The following is a 16895-nucleotide window of genomic DNA, read 5'->3' on the forward strand; positions in this document are numbered from 1 at the left end:
AGTGATAATACCAATTACTGACAGCACGAAGGGCGTCATTTATTTTGGAGTGAATTCCAAGTCAAGACACTGCGGAGGTACAGATGATCACGAGCCATGACAGACAGGCCCTGGCAGGCGGACAGCTCCAGGAGTTACACAATCTAGAGGTTTTTCAGCCATACTTTGTAAAATTCTGCTGAATTCCACATAAACTGTATATGAAATATGGAGGGAGCATGAGCTATGTGGTGCTGCAGTGGGCACGCATTGTTCTTAAACAGGGCTTAACGCGTGTTACAGCTTCACTCTGAAAGACCAAAAACAGCCCAAACAAGACCAGCTGTGTGTAGCACGCCACCAACACCCACATGTCCTTCAGTTTTCAGGCCCTTCTTCTGTGGAACCAGCTTCCAGTTTGGATTCAGGAGACAGACACTATCTCTACTTTCAAGATTAGGCTTCAAACTTTCCTTTTTGCTAAAGCATATAGTTAGGGCTGGACCAGGTGACCCTGAATCCTCCCTTAGTGCAATAGGTGTAGGCTGCCGGGGGATTCCCATGATGCACTGGGTGTTTCTTCTTCACTCACTATGTGTTAATAGACCTCTCTGCACTGAATCATATCTGTTATTAATCTCTGTCTCTCTTCCACAGCATGTCTTTATCCTGTCTTCCTTCTCTCACCCCAGATGGCCCCGCCCCTCCCTGAGCCTGGTTCTGCTGGAGGTTTCTTCCTGTTAAAAGGGAGTTTTTCCTTCCCACTGTCACCAAAGTGCTTGCTCACAGGGGGTCATATGATTGTTGGGTTTTTCTCTGTATGTAGTATTGTACGGTCTACCTTACAATATAAAGCTCCTTGAAGCGACTGTTGTGATTTGGTGCTGTGTAAATAAAATTGAATTGAAAATTGAACGTCCATGCAAACAAAAATTACACAGTCCAGCAGTGTGCCAGATCCAATTATTTTAGAAGGCTTCTTAGTTTGTCGTCATGCTAGCAGGGATCCCATTATTTAAAGCTGTCTAATGGATTTAATTATCGGTTCGGCTTCTGCTCCTGAGCAACAGTTGTGCTGAGTAACAGCAGGCTTGGACCGGCCTTATAAAGCTCAGAAAGTGCAGATAGTCATTATGTTATTCACATAAAACAAAGACAGATGCCAACAGGAAACAGGGAGGGAAACACAGTAATGAAGAGCAGTGCTGTTAGGAGGGAAACAATGCTACCAGTCCACATGCTCCAGGAAAACCGTTCACAGTGTACACCGACGCACGAAACAAGTCACCAAGGCCACTGAAGTGTGGTTCGATCACACGTGCTGACAGGGTTTCCTACCCTGCAGTGACACTTTGTTTAATACTGCACCGTCATATTTTGGTTTTGGTGACCTCAGCTTTTTGTTGCTGCACAAAGATCTTACCTTCAGTCAGAGCCCAGCAGTGTTTGCCACACAGTAGCTCTCTAACGTCCACCATGTAACTGTCACAGCCAGACAGAAACACCTCTGTCTGTATTATCAACTCGGACTTATGTGAACCCTTCCATAAAGGCATTGTGTTCCTGCCATCATGATCACAAGCTCCATAAATCCTCAGAAGGGGAAATTCAAGTTTTGGAGCATCGAGAATCAAACCAACATGATGTTTTCTAACATTAGCTGGGATAGATCTGCTGCCAGAGCCTTATGGAATCTATTTAGTGACACAGAGAGGAAAACAGGATGATGTGTTCCTTCAGTGTGTCCGTGGTTGTGTAATATCTTTAAGCCTTTTCTCTTCAAAGTTCAGCCTTAAACAAGGGCTCCACTCAGATCCTGGAGCTGCATGTTTGCATTAATCAAAACAAGCCCCCAACATTGGAAACTCACATGGGGGCATTCTTTATTGCATGCAGGAGTCTGCTGGGAAGATGGTCCACCCAGTGTTTGTGTGACGTTACAGAGTGAGCTCTGTTTTTAAGCTCTGTGTGACCAGGACAGGATGGACTGTTGTCTCCTCTGAACACCTCTATAGTGGCTGCTGCACATCTGTATGAGAAACACAGGAGCAGCAGTCCTGGGATTTACATCTTTCCTCTTCCTTTCAGTTGACCTGATCTACTCATTTCTAAGCCTTTCCATCCTGGTCATTCCCAGTGAATCTCTCCCACCTCCAGCTCATTACCATCTTCTGAATATTTGCTTTCACAAATCACCCATGACACTCATCCACACCTACTCCACTCTGCCTGCACGCTCTTCTTCTGTCTGTTGTTGGATGGTTGACTACAGGCATTTAAACTCTTCTCTGCTCCTTGTAGCTGCCTGTGCCTGTGTCTCATTCACACTCATTATTCTGTCATATTCTGCTGATTGTCATTCCTGTCTCTCCAGACCTTACCTCCACCTCTCAACGGTCTCATCCACCTGTATTAGAGCGATTAGAGCACGCTGTAGGTATTACAGGTACTGCACTGCAGTGGTTTGTATCATATCTATCTAATAGACTCCAATTTGTGCATGTAAATGGAGAGTCCTCTTCACACACTGAGGTTAATTATGGAGTTCCACAGGGTTCAGTGCTAGGACCAATTCTGTTTACATTATACATGCTTCCCCTAGGCAGCATCATTAGAAGACAGCATAAATTTTCACTGCTATGCAGATGATACGCAGCTCTATCTATCCATGAAGCCAGGTAACACACACCAATTAGTTAAACTGCAGGAATGTCATAAAGACATAAAGACCTGCCTTCCCACTGTCACCAAAGTGTTTGCTCATATGACTGATGTATTATTGTAGAGTCTACCTTACAATATAAAGCACCTTGAGGCAACTGTTGTGATTTGGCGCTGTATAAATAAAACTGAATTGAATCGGATTGATCCTGCTCCCTGCTCTGGCAGATCCCACTGTCCTTTGGGAACATCAGTGTCTATGGATAGTTGTGACCTCACTCGCTGTCTATCACCGCTGCAAACTAGAGGAGCTCAGAGCCGACCCCGATGTAATCCCACCCCCACCTTGAACCATATGTTACTCCCTCTATCATATGGTATGATCCACAAAGTCACAGGACAACCGGTGTTTAAGCTGTGATATTATTATGGTTTCACTGCTGCACACAGCGCTGAATGCTCCGTATAAGAAAAAGAAAGACTTATTCTGAACTGGGAATCATGCAAAGCTACTCTAAGGGAGTCCAAGAACAAAAATATGGAGTTATCTGTGAGAACCCTCCTTACAGTTCTTCTGAGTGCTTGATGGTGGCAGTCACTGATCACAGTAAAGAGTTATCATCATGTACTGACAAAACAACAGTCATGCTTACAGACAGACGTGCAGTTCCACACATGAAACTTTATTCACATAAGCTTGACTTTAATTAAGGCCGTGTTTGAGCTGAAAAGCAGTACTTACTCATCGTCTGGTGTTAGCTGCACTGGTTCATTAGTAAACTGCGTGTCAAAGTTTTCTAGGCCGTACTCATCAGAGATTTGAGGTTTGAAGGGCGGCGTCACTTCTTTCTTCTCCAGCTGAGTGAAAACAAACAGAGTGTATTACATATAACAGTTGCTTTTACTCACTGAGAGTGGAGCCATGAAGTCAAATAAAAAAGGCACATTTTCACAAGTGTAGACACCCCCCACCCCCACAGTGGAGGAGTTTATCTGTCCCCTCTGATCCTGGGAGCTGTGTTATCCAGGGAAACAGCCCCTGGTAGGGTCTGACATGTCCACTTGGTCCCGGGGAGGCAGGGAGGGAGGGGGCGAGGCAAAGAGCAAAACCCAGTGAGTGATTCTGTGTGAATCAAAATCACCAAAAAGACAAAGGACTTAACGGCACATATTTGACATCCGTCATCAGTGTGTGATAGCCTGATGTCACTGAACAGGTAACGTGAAAGCACAAACATATTCTAACACATCTGCACCAACATTTGGCCAGATGTGAAACAGTGAAGCTTGGGCTGGTGTTGCTGTATTTCTGCGTGGCGATGAAGCCAAACAACAGAACGAAGAAGGTTGAGGCAGCAGAATAATTATGCCTGAGTGATTCAGCCAGAGTTTTTGTCTGATTTGTTTCCATGGTTTCACATTCGTCCCTCATCCTGTTCAAATGTGCGCTGAGGACATTTTCTAAGAACACAATGAAGTCAGACGGGCACAGAAAGACCACAGGTACCCAGCTTCGCTCGTCATGCTGCGTTTCACTGTTTTCTCTTTAGAAAGCTGGGTGAAAAGAAGCCCTAAAATAGATGTGACCATCTGGGATTTGGAGGCTGAGCCAGACCACGGGTACCATTTTCTTAAAGTTGAACATTAAACAATTACCATATTATGTGATGTCACAGATCAAGGCGTGTGCCCAGCTTCATGCTTCACACAGTGAACATGGGCTCCAGTTATTCTGCCAAAAAGCTGTATTCTTATTTTAAAGTATTTTAATGTCTACACTGGATCAGTGGGGACGCACAACCCACAGCATCTGTGTTCTGAGACACTGCTGCTGGAGACATTTCCATTTTATCCACTGTGTGTCATCAGTGACACATACTGGTTCTCCTCCACTGAGTCAAAATGGTGATCTTTCAACTGGGATTTCATTTAAAACAGAGAATCACAGAAGCTAAATGTGGTGTGTAGGAAGGGTGATGAGCGTCAATTGTGTTGGCGTGGTTGAAAAACTCTGAGCAGGTGGACTGTTCGAGGACGGCTGATTGAGCCTTACCACTGTTCAGATGGTTCGGGCTTAGTGTTGGTGGGAGGAGTCTAAATGATGATGATGCTCCTCGTAAAGGCTGAATCATCCAAGACTTTTACACGATGTGTCTGGTGTTATGTACCTACAAGAGAATCTCGATGTTTAACATTTGACACCATGTGAAATCCAGACTTCCAAAAGCCTGCAGGAAACTGCAGCTCCTCTCCAAGAAGGAGTCTATTATCACCTTTACTGCATTAAAAACCATCTTTATCACCTGATACAGGAGACAAACAAACAGTTTCCCATCATAGGAACTCTGTGGAGGGCATTTTTCCACACCAGGTGGTGTGAAGAACATTACAGACTGTATAGATGTGACAGGCAGCTGTATGTAGGCCTTACAATCAGGACCTGGACTCACAGAAACCTGGCCCTGATCACAGGGTGGGTCAAACACAATCACTATCCTAACACCACAGCTGGGAACCAGCCAGCGGTGGTGCTAGGATAGTGATTACTGTGTCTGTGTGTGTGTGTGTGTGTGTGTGTGTAGTTTAGTAGTTGATGCACTTCTCTAATGTTATTGGTTCAAAGTGTTTTCAGCTTCAAACAGATAAACACCAAATAACTCACTTTGTATGTTTTTCTATCCATCAAATTTGCCCACATTCTCCCAAACACACACACACACGCACACGCGCACACGCACACGCGCACACGCACGCACACACACACGCACACACACACACACACACGCACACACACACACGCACACACACGCACACACACACGCACACACGCTCTCTATTTGTTCATTTCTTTTTCAGGTTTTCGGCGCCTACCTACACACTCTGTCAGTTTCACCCCCTCACATCCTGTCTCCATCTTTCTCCTCTCGCCTCTATCTTTCTTACTCATTCTCCATTCTTTTATCTTGTTACACTGCTCTCCTCTCTCCTCCTACTTTCCCCACTCTTTCTGATGTGTTGCTGGGCAGGCTTAATCACTGTGTGTTGGTAATGAAGTGAAAGCCTGGAGTGAGCCCACACACACACACACACACACACACACACACAGAGGCAGGATCTGAAACATTAGTACTACACACATGTTGAAGTGTGGGGAAAGTGTCCCTGAGACCACAGTGGAAGATGAAAGAGGTCAGTGGACGTCAGGGCTGTGCAGGTGCCTAAGATCACAACACTGACCGTGTGTGTGTGTGTGTGTGTGCAGGCGTTAGTGTCAGTGACGAGCTGTCACACGTCTCTCTCACACGTGTAAAATGACGGTGTGCCACGCTCGCTGTCTGAGAGCTGCCCTCAGCTTCTCCATCATTCTCCAAAACAAGAAGGACAACATCAGGGAGGCCAGTCACCATTCATTTACTGTTGGTTTGTTTTTTATCAGTGAACGTCCCACAAAGAAACGTCCTGCATTGTTGGTCCACAGCTGGAGACAAAGGGACCCCACGGCTGTGTGACCCTCTGTATTTCATTGAACCTTTGCTGAGATGTGGGAGGAGCTGTGACAGCAGTAGCTGGGCACCTACCTGGGTCTCGTGTCAGCAGCATATTTAAAATGAATCTGCTTGGCATTTTTTAAAAGACTGTCAAATTTGTCCAATTTAGTCAAGAGGACAGAAACATGCTGATGGTAACCAGCCCGAGCCTTCACCAGTATCCTCCAGTGTCTCCTCCAGACCACAAGAACACCACTAGACTAAACTGGGGGCATTGCTGCTTCCAGCACACTGAGCTCTGGACTCAACGAGCAGCTCCTATGGTGTCTGATTTTAACGAAGCATATTCTCTAAGTTCTATAATGTATAATGCATATATATATATAACTGATTTGAGAAACAGGACACTTGCATTACACTTCAGTAATGTTGGAACTTCACACACACAAGTGTTAGCCTTTGCTGCTCACTACTTCTAATGAGTGTCCCTCACACTTGGCCTTGGACTAAAATAAAAGAACTGTGGAGAACGGACGTGTTACAGAGAGAAAACTTCCCTCAGGAAACATGATGAATATTAATATGTGGTAACACAGTGGTGGTACACCACGCCTGTCAGGTCCTGAGACAGGTCTGAGGGCAGAGAGCGTTACCTCTCCAGCTCGCTCAGCTCGCTGTCCCTCTGCTCTGTGTGGACTCGGCTCAGGAGCTCTGCTTTCACACATCACCCACTGTGTCCTTGGTGTGCACACAGACACACTAAGACTTTAAAAAGTTTAAAACATATCCTGATAGATAGTTTTTTTTAATGTGATACTTAGAGATCAACATTTCCATATGCACCATCGTGAAACTGACAACACAGCTGTGTTTGCTGTTTGGAGACTCAGCATCCACGTGTATCATGTATCATCCAATGAAACAGCTGAAAACCGTCAGCCTCCAGTCTGCATGGTAAAGGGTTTGGGACTGAACCATGTGAAGGCCAAAAATGTAGAAAACTGGGAATACTGGCCAACCTAAATTATGCAAAGAGCACATCGTCAGTTCTTCCAGGAGACCACAGAAAAACCAAGACCAGAGCTTCAGGCCTCACGTGACTCAGTCAGGGTCAGTTTGTTCATTCAACAATAAGGAGACTGGGAAAACTGGCATTCCTCACTGTGCAGAAACAACTCAAAGGCTGCTCTGATCTTGTTGATCCCTAAGACTATTCCATGGACTGATCAACGTTTAACTTTCTTTTGTGTCATTTTTAAAACGAACATTTCATAAAAACAAAATCATACCAACAGTCAAACATGGCGGTGTTAGTGTGATGGTAGCAGCATTTATACAGTAAACAAAAGGGCTTCTTCTCATCCTGACTCTTCCTCTCAGACATGCCCGGGCTTGTCTGTAAATGCACTGCTATATTTACATTTTTATATCACATCCACATTTATACTGGTATTATCATGGGTGATATGGCACAGCTGTACTGGACGATTTACTCTTGAAACTATGAATTCTGCTCTCTACCAGAAACTTCTGGAGGAAAATGTCCAACCATCAATTCATGCCCTGAGGCAGCAGTGCAGGTGGGTCATGCAGCAGGACAATGATCCAGATCACACCAGCAAATCCACTGAATGGCTCCAAAACAAGAGAAAAACAAAAGGAAGGTTTTGGCCTAGTCAAAGTCCTGACTTAAATGCAACTGAGAAGCTTTAGCATGACCGTAAACAGGCTGTTCATGCTCAAAGGTCCACCAGCGTGGCTCAATTCAAATCATTCTGCAAAGACAGGTGGGCCAAATTTCTCCACAGCTGGTTATCACAAACGCTTGTTTGTAGTTCTTGCTGCCAACAGCGGTGTAACCGATTATTAGGCTATTAGGTACGTATATACTGCTACTTCATTTGAGCTCTCAAGGCTCTTTCTTACTACAAGCCTCATATACACACATGTTACAAGTGATGTCTCCTGGTCCTCAGCACTTTTTTACCCTGACCCTACACGCACACCCCGATGCATCGATCAGAGGGTGAGTTTGTGAACATTAGGTTACAAAATACCAGCAGCCTCCACGTAGCTGCATGTTCGGTTTACATTTGAATATCCTTGGGGACTTCCTTCATGAGTTATCACATTCATAAGAGCTTCAGAAAACTTGACCTCTGACCTTGAGGCTGAGGTCACTGAAATTCAGACTCATTCAAGATTTTTTATACAAATGGTATGAGTTTCAAAATCTGAATGTCACCTCGTTCTCACGTCACCACCGCCAGCCCAGGAGGGTGATGACATCACACCTTTTTATGGCTGAGCGGTAAAAACTGCAGTTTGTGTTTATTCCTGTTTGTCTAATGTTAATATTTGTCTGATAAGGGTCGTCTGCAGTACGGGGGCCCCACAGGGAACGGTTCTGGCTCCGTTCCTCTTCACCATCTACACTGCAGACGTCTCCCACAACTCCACCCAGTGCTTCCTGCAGAAGTTCTCTGATGACTCTGCTATAGTCGGCCTCATCACTGATGGGGACGACAAGGAGTACAGAGGACTGACTCAGGACTTTGTGGACTGGTGCCAGCTGAACTACCTCCAGATCAATGCCAGTAAAACAAAGGAGCTGGTGGTAGACTTCCACAGGCACAAACATCCTCCACTGCAACCACTGAACATCCAAGGTATGGACATTGAGGCTGTGGACAGCTACAGGTACCTTGGTGTTCATCTGAACAACAAACTGGACTGGACTCATAACTCAGACGCCCTCTACAGGAAAGGGCAGAGCAGGCTGTACCTGCTGCAGAGACTCCGGTCGTTTGGAGTGGAGGGCCCACTCCTGAAGACCTTCTATGACTCTGTGGTGGCCTCAGCCATCTTTTATGGTGTGGTCTGCTGGGGCGGCAGCATCTCTGCTGGGGACAGGAAGAGACTGAACAGGCTGATCCGCAGGGCCAGCTCTGTTCTAGGATGCCCTCTGGACCCAGTGGAGGTGGTGAGTGACAGGAGAATGGTGGCTAAGCTGTCATCCCTGCTGGACAACATCTCCCACCCCATGCATGAGACTGTGACAGCACTGAGCAGCTCCTTCAGTGGGAGACTGCGGCACCCACGGTGTGGGACGGAGAGATTTCGCAGGTCTTTCCTCCCCACTGCTGTCAGACTGCACAACAAAGACTTTAACTGATCAAACACACACATCCACACATGTGCAATAACACTAAGTGCAATAATCTTTTCTGGCATTGTTGTATTTTTACTCAGTTGTATATAGCATTTGTATTCTATTTTTATCTTATTGTATATTTATTCTATTTTATTCTACTGTATATAGTATTCTATTTTATTCTATTCTGTACAGTTGTGTACGGTATTTATTCTTATTGTATTCTAATTTTTGCTTCATAACTTTTGCACTGTCCACTTCCTGCTGTGACAAAACAAATTTCCCACATGTGGGACTAATAAAGGTTATCTTATCTTATAAACATGGAAGTGTGACAACATGCATCTAACACTAATGTTTCACATGCTGTGTGTGTGTGTGTGTGTGTGTGTGTGTGTGTGTGTGTGTGTGTGTGTGTGTGTATTATTATCATTCCTAAACAAGAGAGCATGCCCTCTGTACTGTTGACGTTCTTCATATATGCAGCAGACACATGATATTAAGTCTGATGAAATGAAATCAGAATATGACAGCTCTCTCTCCCTCACAGCTGACTGGTGTGTGTGTGTGGTTTCCATTGTTAAGTGAGATGCTAGGCTGTAAACCCCCCGATGAACTGTCAGAGGCTGTGTTTTAGGAGGCAACACACATGTTTTACTTTCAACCTTTAAAATGTGTGCTTAAAACGAGCCTCAGAGATAACTGAGACAGTTTGCTCACTGGTTAGGACGTCTCAAACACTGGTTTTGGAATCTGTCCCAAAAGGCACCAGCAGCACAGACACGGGGCTCTTACCACAGGTTGGTCGACTCTTAACAGAGGTGAGGTGAAACACACGGGCTACAGCCGCCTGTATTCCCAGCACTCACATGGATTAGCTGTTACATACTGTAGGGGGAAAATGCTCCAACGACATTCTGATCTAGTTTGTGTAAAGACCGTAGAGATGCTTCTTAAGTTGGGAATTTTAACACAGAGATTGGTGAGAACAGGATCACTTTTGGAGACAGACTCAAGTGACCACCAAAGTGCCTTTACTTCTCACTTCACCTGCTGTTTTTCAGCCCTGCAGGCCTCCGACATCGGGCCTCCGACATCGGGCCTCCGACATCGGGCCTCCGACATCGGGCCTCCGACATCGGGCCTCCGACATCGGGCCTCCGGGGTAGTTCACGTCTCACTACTCCAGGTATCATGTCTTCTAATAGTATGTTCAAAGTGCACACATGTAGTTTTCATCAGAGTTATGAGAGCAGCCACAAACAGAATGCTTCTATTTGAATCCCAGTTGTTGTGCAACATCATTCCTATCTCGAGCCCCGCGTGGACACTCCCTGAAATCACCATTTTCATAGTAGATGTTTGTTAAACCTCAAATTAAGACAACAGAAAAGTGTAATTACCCTCCTGAGAACAGTGGAGAAGAGGAAGCGTGGGTCTGAGACGGAGGTGGGGGGACGGGGAAACATAGCTGTGAAGAAATCTGCAGGCATTACATTTGTAGTTGTGTTTGTCAGCACACAGCCATCAGCTCTCTGCCTAAGCTCACTGAAACACCTTCATGGTATGACTCTGCACATCATCTTTGTTGATCAGAAGCACCTCTGACTGCAGGCTTATGTTAAACAATCCTGCTCTTCCTCCACAGGCGCTTCACCTGGACCAACCACCTGTCTCCATTCATTGGCTTTGTTTTTATAAGTGCTGTGGTATGGTACTGTCCACTGTCTCCTGTCTGTAAGTCTTTTTCCTTTTGCCAGCTGTTTGCTGTTGGCCTGGTCTCTTGTTTATTTTGATCTTCCTGACTTTCCACTGTTCCTTTGCTAACCTCGTCCTTTGAATACTTATACTTCCTCAAGTCTGCTTGTCCTCTTTCCTCCACATACACCAAACACCTTCTTAGCAGTTTTCCTAACCATTTCAAATATACTTTCCCAGTCATCGGGCAATATTTTCTTACCACTCTGAGCCTGTCTCCAGTTTTCCTTCTTCAGTTTCCATCATTTAATCATTGGCTTTATCTTCACTTGTTATTCCTCTTCTTGGTTTCATCCTACAGACTGTTCACTGCTGCCTAAGAAGATTTGCTCCTTGCAGTCTCACATCTCTTTCTTAATGCACTTTCAACATAAGATACAGTCTACCTGTGTGCACCTTCCTCCACCCTTATAAGTCATTTATTGTTCTCCCTCTGTTTACCGCAGCTGTTTCTGTCCTTTTTGTCTACTATCATCTGTCTGTCTCCATTTCTCTCCACAAGCAGAAACCTCATCACCTCTGCTTCCTTCACATACATGTAATTCTATTCTATTTTATTTACACAGCGCCAAATCACAACAGCAGTCACCTCAAGGCGCTTTATATTGTACAGTAGATACAGAGACAAACCCAACAATCATATGACCCCCTATGAGCAAGCACTTTGGCGACAGTGGGAAGGAAAAACTCCCTTTTAACAGGAAGAAACCTCCAGCAGAACCAGGCTCAGGGAGGGGCGGGGCCATCTGCTGTGATTGGTTGGGGGTGTCCGCTGAAGTCTGCTCCAGTCAATTCAAGTCAGTTTTATATAGTGCTGATAGTTAGTTGCTTAAATCACCTCTCTCCACCGTTTCATCCACCCCAGTATTCCTCTTTCTCTTCTGACGCTGAGCTTGTGGGGCACACACACTAACAACACTCAACAAGTCATGGTCCTGTCTGTGTGACACAGTCCCTATCCTCACGTCCATACTCTCCCAGCACCACACACAGTTGTTGTTAACTTGGATCCCAAATGATCCGGTACGGGAATCTCATTCTTCACGGTCCCATATCATCAGACCTTGGCACTCGGAGTACACTGGCTTGTCACCTCCATGTGGCTGGGTGACTGTAGTACTTTTATATAACATTTCACATTACAGCTCTGAGATGGAAGAACAGTATTGATTATATTGATCTTGAGAAAACAGTTTTCTTAACCATCTCAGGAACTGATCTGAAACCAAAGGCAGAGAGTGAGACAAACTGCAAACCAGTAAAAACATCTTTACCAGCATGCTGTCATCAGCAGTTGTCCAAGAGCTCCATACAATGACTTTATGTAAAATCAGTTAAAATGCTGATGATAGCCGTAGCAGGTGATTTAATAGGAGTCTGCAGTAACCGAGTAGATTTGTTCCCTTACTGCTCCTTTCCAAGCCCATGCATTTGGAAATCATAGTGAGACTGCAGTGTGTATGTTGTGTTTAAGATGAAATAACTTTAATACACAACGAAGTGTTTTCACTCAGACTTCAGTTCTTACCTGTTCCCAGTCTATGCTGCGGAAAAACGTGTGGGACTTGATGTCTGTGAAGCCTGTCTGGACCTGGCAACCCAGCCGCTCCTTGGGATCCTGTTGGAGCCAAAACAGCTGGTCAGGAACATCAACAGAAGCTGCTGTGGTACACATACTGTAAGAACTGCCAGGAGCGTGATGAAAAAGACCAATTATTATATTTTATTATCATTCAAATGTTGAACTGTGCATGAAATGACTGTCTTGAGGACAACAACAAGAATTTCATCAAGTACTACAAAGGGATGTGTACATGTGGCAGAGCCTCCCTGTGCTCTGCTCATCACAACAATCATGTAGGTGACATACAGAGGTTTAAACAGGACGTGGAAAAATGAAACCACAGGCTCAAATGCAGTAACGGTCGTTGTTCTGTAACCTGGTCTTTAACCAAAGACACCTTTGCCTTTGTCTCCTGTGGACGTGGTCTAAATATCCCACAGTAAAGTGATGCATCCATCACGGACACTTTTTATCCAGCTATCCAATCACAGCAGAGGGGAAAAACTACAGTCATCAACTCTTACTTGTAGTCCACAGTGCTGCTTGTACCAAATGAAAGTTTCATGTGCTTACAACAAATTTATTTCTGCCATCCTGCATCACTGTAACCAAAGCATCGCAGGTTCAAACAATAAGTGCTGTGTAGGGATCTCATCTGGACGTTTGCAGTAGAGCACCTGGTTCTTCAGCTGATTGGTGTGTACACCCCTGACTCTGGTCACAAGAGAATTAGCTTTTATCAGAGATGGTCGAATATGTCAAAATAAACTGTGAGTAACAACATGGCTCTCAGACGAGCTCTTATACAGAGTAGATGGTGAATGGTCTGCATTTATAAAGCATGGTAATCCAGTTTACTGTGGACTTTCTGCTGAATCATGCTTGTTATTAATCTCTGTCTCTCTTCCACAGCATGTCTTTATCCTGTCTTCCTTCTCTCACCCCAACCAATCACAGCAGATGGCCCCGCCCCTCCCTGAGCCTGGTTCTGCTGGAGGTTTCTTCCTGTTAAAAGGGAGTTTTTCCTTCCCACTGTAGCCAAAGTGCTTGCTCATAGGGGGTCATATGATTGTTGGGTTTTTCTCTGTGTGTATTATTGTAGGGTCTACCTTACAATATAAAGTAAGGCAACTGTTGTTGTAATTTGATGCTGTATAAATAAAACTGAATTGAATTTTCCATTGTGAACTAGCACACTCTGCTAACACAATCATTTTAAATATCAGGTCTTTAAAAAACAGACAAATTCCTGTATCCATGTTAATATATAAGACCCTGCTGCAGTTATGGTAAGCTAACCCCGTCCTAACTTCTTAAATAAGGTAAAGCTGTGCTGAAACAGCTGTGGTTTTATCTGAGGCCTTCTTTCCTGCGTGGAGGTTGCACGTGCTGCTGCTGGGTGCTCTGGCTAAAAGGAAAAGGTTAATGGGAGATTCTAAATTGCCTGCAGGTGTGAATGTGAGCGTGACTGTCTGTCACTATGTGTCAGCCTCAGGCCAGACTCCCAGTGGGTCTGTGGTGTGCCTGCTTTCACTCCTGGCTTTAGCCTTGTACTTAGTGCACAGACATGATGCTGTTCTTAAAAAGCATGTGAAATTAAGTCACTACATTCAGTTTCACACATGGACAGAGGTGCCTGCCTTTAAGCAGCAGCAGCAGCAGCAGCAGCAGCAGCAGCAGCAGCAGCAGCAGCAGCAGCCTGGTCCAAAGACGTCGGGGACTGTGTGAATAGTTCAGCTTGTATTTTGGTGCTTTCACTGTTATCATGTGTGCTGCTTCTGTGGAGGCAGCTCTCTAAATGAAATCATGCTGGAAGTTTTCCTCATCAGAGTAGGTCTGAGGTGGACTAGTTCCTGTCAGTGTTACATGTGAGAAAGTGCTGCTTATCCCAGCAGTAATCTGATTACTGTGTCACTTTCACGCTCTTTATCGTCCACTTTCAATGATAAGAAACAACCAGTCTGGCAGGAGTAGCAGTCTGTGCTGTTGTTCTTCCAAGTCCAGTGATCCAGCACGGTCCTGACCCCGGTGCCAAGAAACCCTCGAGTGGATTACCACATATCCTTTGTTGGGTAACTGAGTTGTACTGTGTAAATACTAAAATAACAGAGGCACAAGCGTCCACTCAGAACTAAACACTGAGGCCTACACTGTAACATAGCCCATGCTCTGGGCCACGATCCCACACAGTGAGCAGCAGAGTGCACGCAGGAGGAGAGGGTGCTTATGGGAGGGACTGTCTCACCTTGTTTAGAAAGCCCTTGAGCACGCCGGCAGCTTTCACCGACAGAGACCTTGGGATCCGAATGGGCTTCTCGAGAATAACTGTTGGCAAAAAGAAGGACGGCAACAAAAGAGAGAGCGAGTGAATTAAAAGGACAATCGTGAGGAGGGAGGAGAATGATTCACAGTCCAACCTGCCTGTGGGTGACTGTGTCTGCTGCGTGGGAGGCAGAGAAAGGGCGGAGATGCAGAGGACACTGTTCTATTCTCTCTCACACACTTTTTGTGGTCTACTAATAGCCTTGAGACTCCCACAGCTAACAAGAACAAAATGCAGTAAAAACAGTTTCTCCCTCAAAACCCAAATCCAGAGATGAAGAACTGCATCACAGCTCCTTTTTAAACATGCTATTCACCCATTTTATTATTATTTTAAACCAGTGTGCGTGAACACTCACCGTCTGAGATCCAGTTTCTCTTAAACCCAAAAGACTTCTGCACCCAGGACAAGGCAAATACAAAAAGAGGAGAGCTGTGTTTTGTGAGTCCACACCACGACTAGAAAGACGGGTATTTTACTAGCTCGATGTTCCACTTAACTCAAGTTTTATTTATGTAGCACAGAATCACAACAGTAGAGCCTTTAAGGAGCTTATCCTGTGTAGATATTACAGAACTGACAGTAAAGCTGACCTCGAGCTGTGCTGATGCTCTGAACTGCAGATCTGATGTGAGAAATGAAAGTTGTCCTGTTGTGCATCTATAAAAGTCTTATCTGATACTGCTGTGTGGTGCTGTGCCTTTGACCAGGTGATTAAAGTTGATGGTCAGCTGCAGTAGAAACAATCAGACAGGTAGTATCAGGTGAGTCGTGACACTTAGAGAGAGGAGAACTCCCAGTTGCTAGTGCCTAAAGGCTACTGGGAAAACTCATTACAACGCAATCCTTATGCCAACGTTAATGACAAAACCTTGGCAAGAATAACGGGCAGTTTCATTGGCCGCACATTCAGGGGGTCGTTGTGAGCATCCTGACCTGAATGCCACTGCAGCCTTTACAGGTGGAGGGTCCATCTGAGCAAATTAGCATGGACCTGATTGGGCCATTTCACCAAAGTCAACATGGGTATCAGTGTGCAGAGCATTCAAAGCCAACAGTAGCACCTACCCACTGGCAGCCTGTTGGCCAACAGCATCAACGGCACTCTTTAATCCAGGGATGGAAATGTCATTTCTGATGGCAGACGTGTTTGCTTTGGCAGGTGCCCTGCCTGATGCCTCCATATTTATCGAGGCTTGGAAACGACACTAGGAGTAAACCAGCTCGTGGTCTCCCTGGCAACCACGGAGCTAAGACAAACAAAACACGTCAGCAAAATCAAATAATTGCTGGTGCTGACCTTTTCATGATTTGTTGAATAACTAGAAAGAATTATAAATGTTACCAACAATAAACATTTCTGGTTTATGTCATTTTTTAAGAAGGAGGCCGATTACATGAAAAGGGAAAGACCATCTCTGAATGGAGGAGGGGGCCTAAGGGTACATCTGTCACCATCTTACAATGCTGTGACTGCAGCCATTCCCCAACTCTCTGTGAATGGGACTCATTGATCAGTGGGCTTTGATCAATTTGCATATTAATGATCATAAACTGACCTCCCAGCCCATTGTTAATCAGTGGGCTGGTTTCAGTCATTGTGCAAATGTACTGTTTATAAGGTTGGAAAGCTGCAGTCAGCTGAGACTGAAGAAGTCACCTGATGATGAGGAAACGTTTGTCCCACTGAGAACGTCCAGATGAACAGAATCAACCTTCTGGGAAAATGTTCAATTGCTCCCAGTAACATATCAGAGCCACAACAGAGAGATAATCAGTGATGTTCACCTCATGTGTCAGTGCTCATAATGTTGTGCCTGATTGATCTCTGTCACTGTGTTTACATATTAATCATCTTTTAATCTTGGCAGCCGACCTGCTTCAAACATGGACGTGTTTACTGGTACTTGCTTTTGTTTTTTCAGACAAACTGTTGTTATATCATGAAGGTAAACTACATCATTTATC

The 16895-nt window shown here is 45.0% G+C and overlaps 1 protein-coding gene across 5 annotated transcripts in view; it reads right to left on the bottom strand.

Annotated features, from left to right (window-relative positions):
- The window catches only part of prkcz (protein kinase C, zeta), a 97987-nt gene that overhangs the window by 8537 nt on the left and 72555 nt on the right, over positions 1–16895 (bottom strand). For all 5 annotated transcript variants that reach the window (XM_063464239.1, XM_063464243.1, XM_063464241.1 and 2 more), the window contains 3 exons: positions 14850–14929; positions 12569–12658; positions 3383–3498 (listed from right to left, as the gene is read on the bottom strand). In XM_063464239.1, coding sequence (XP_063320309.1) covers positions 3383–3498; positions 12569–12658; positions 14850–14929 — 286 coding nt within the window. The remainder of the gene's footprint in view (positions 1–3382; positions 3499–12568; positions 12659–14849; positions 14930–16895) is intronic.

The sequence above is a fragment of the Pelmatolapia mariae genome, linkage group LG20, assembly GCF_036321145.2.
Source record: "Pelmatolapia mariae isolate MD_Pm_ZW linkage group LG20, Pm_UMD_F_2, whole genome shotgun sequence".
NCBI lineage: Eukaryota > Metazoa > Chordata > Actinopteri > Cichliformes > Cichlidae > Pelmatolapia > Pelmatolapia mariae.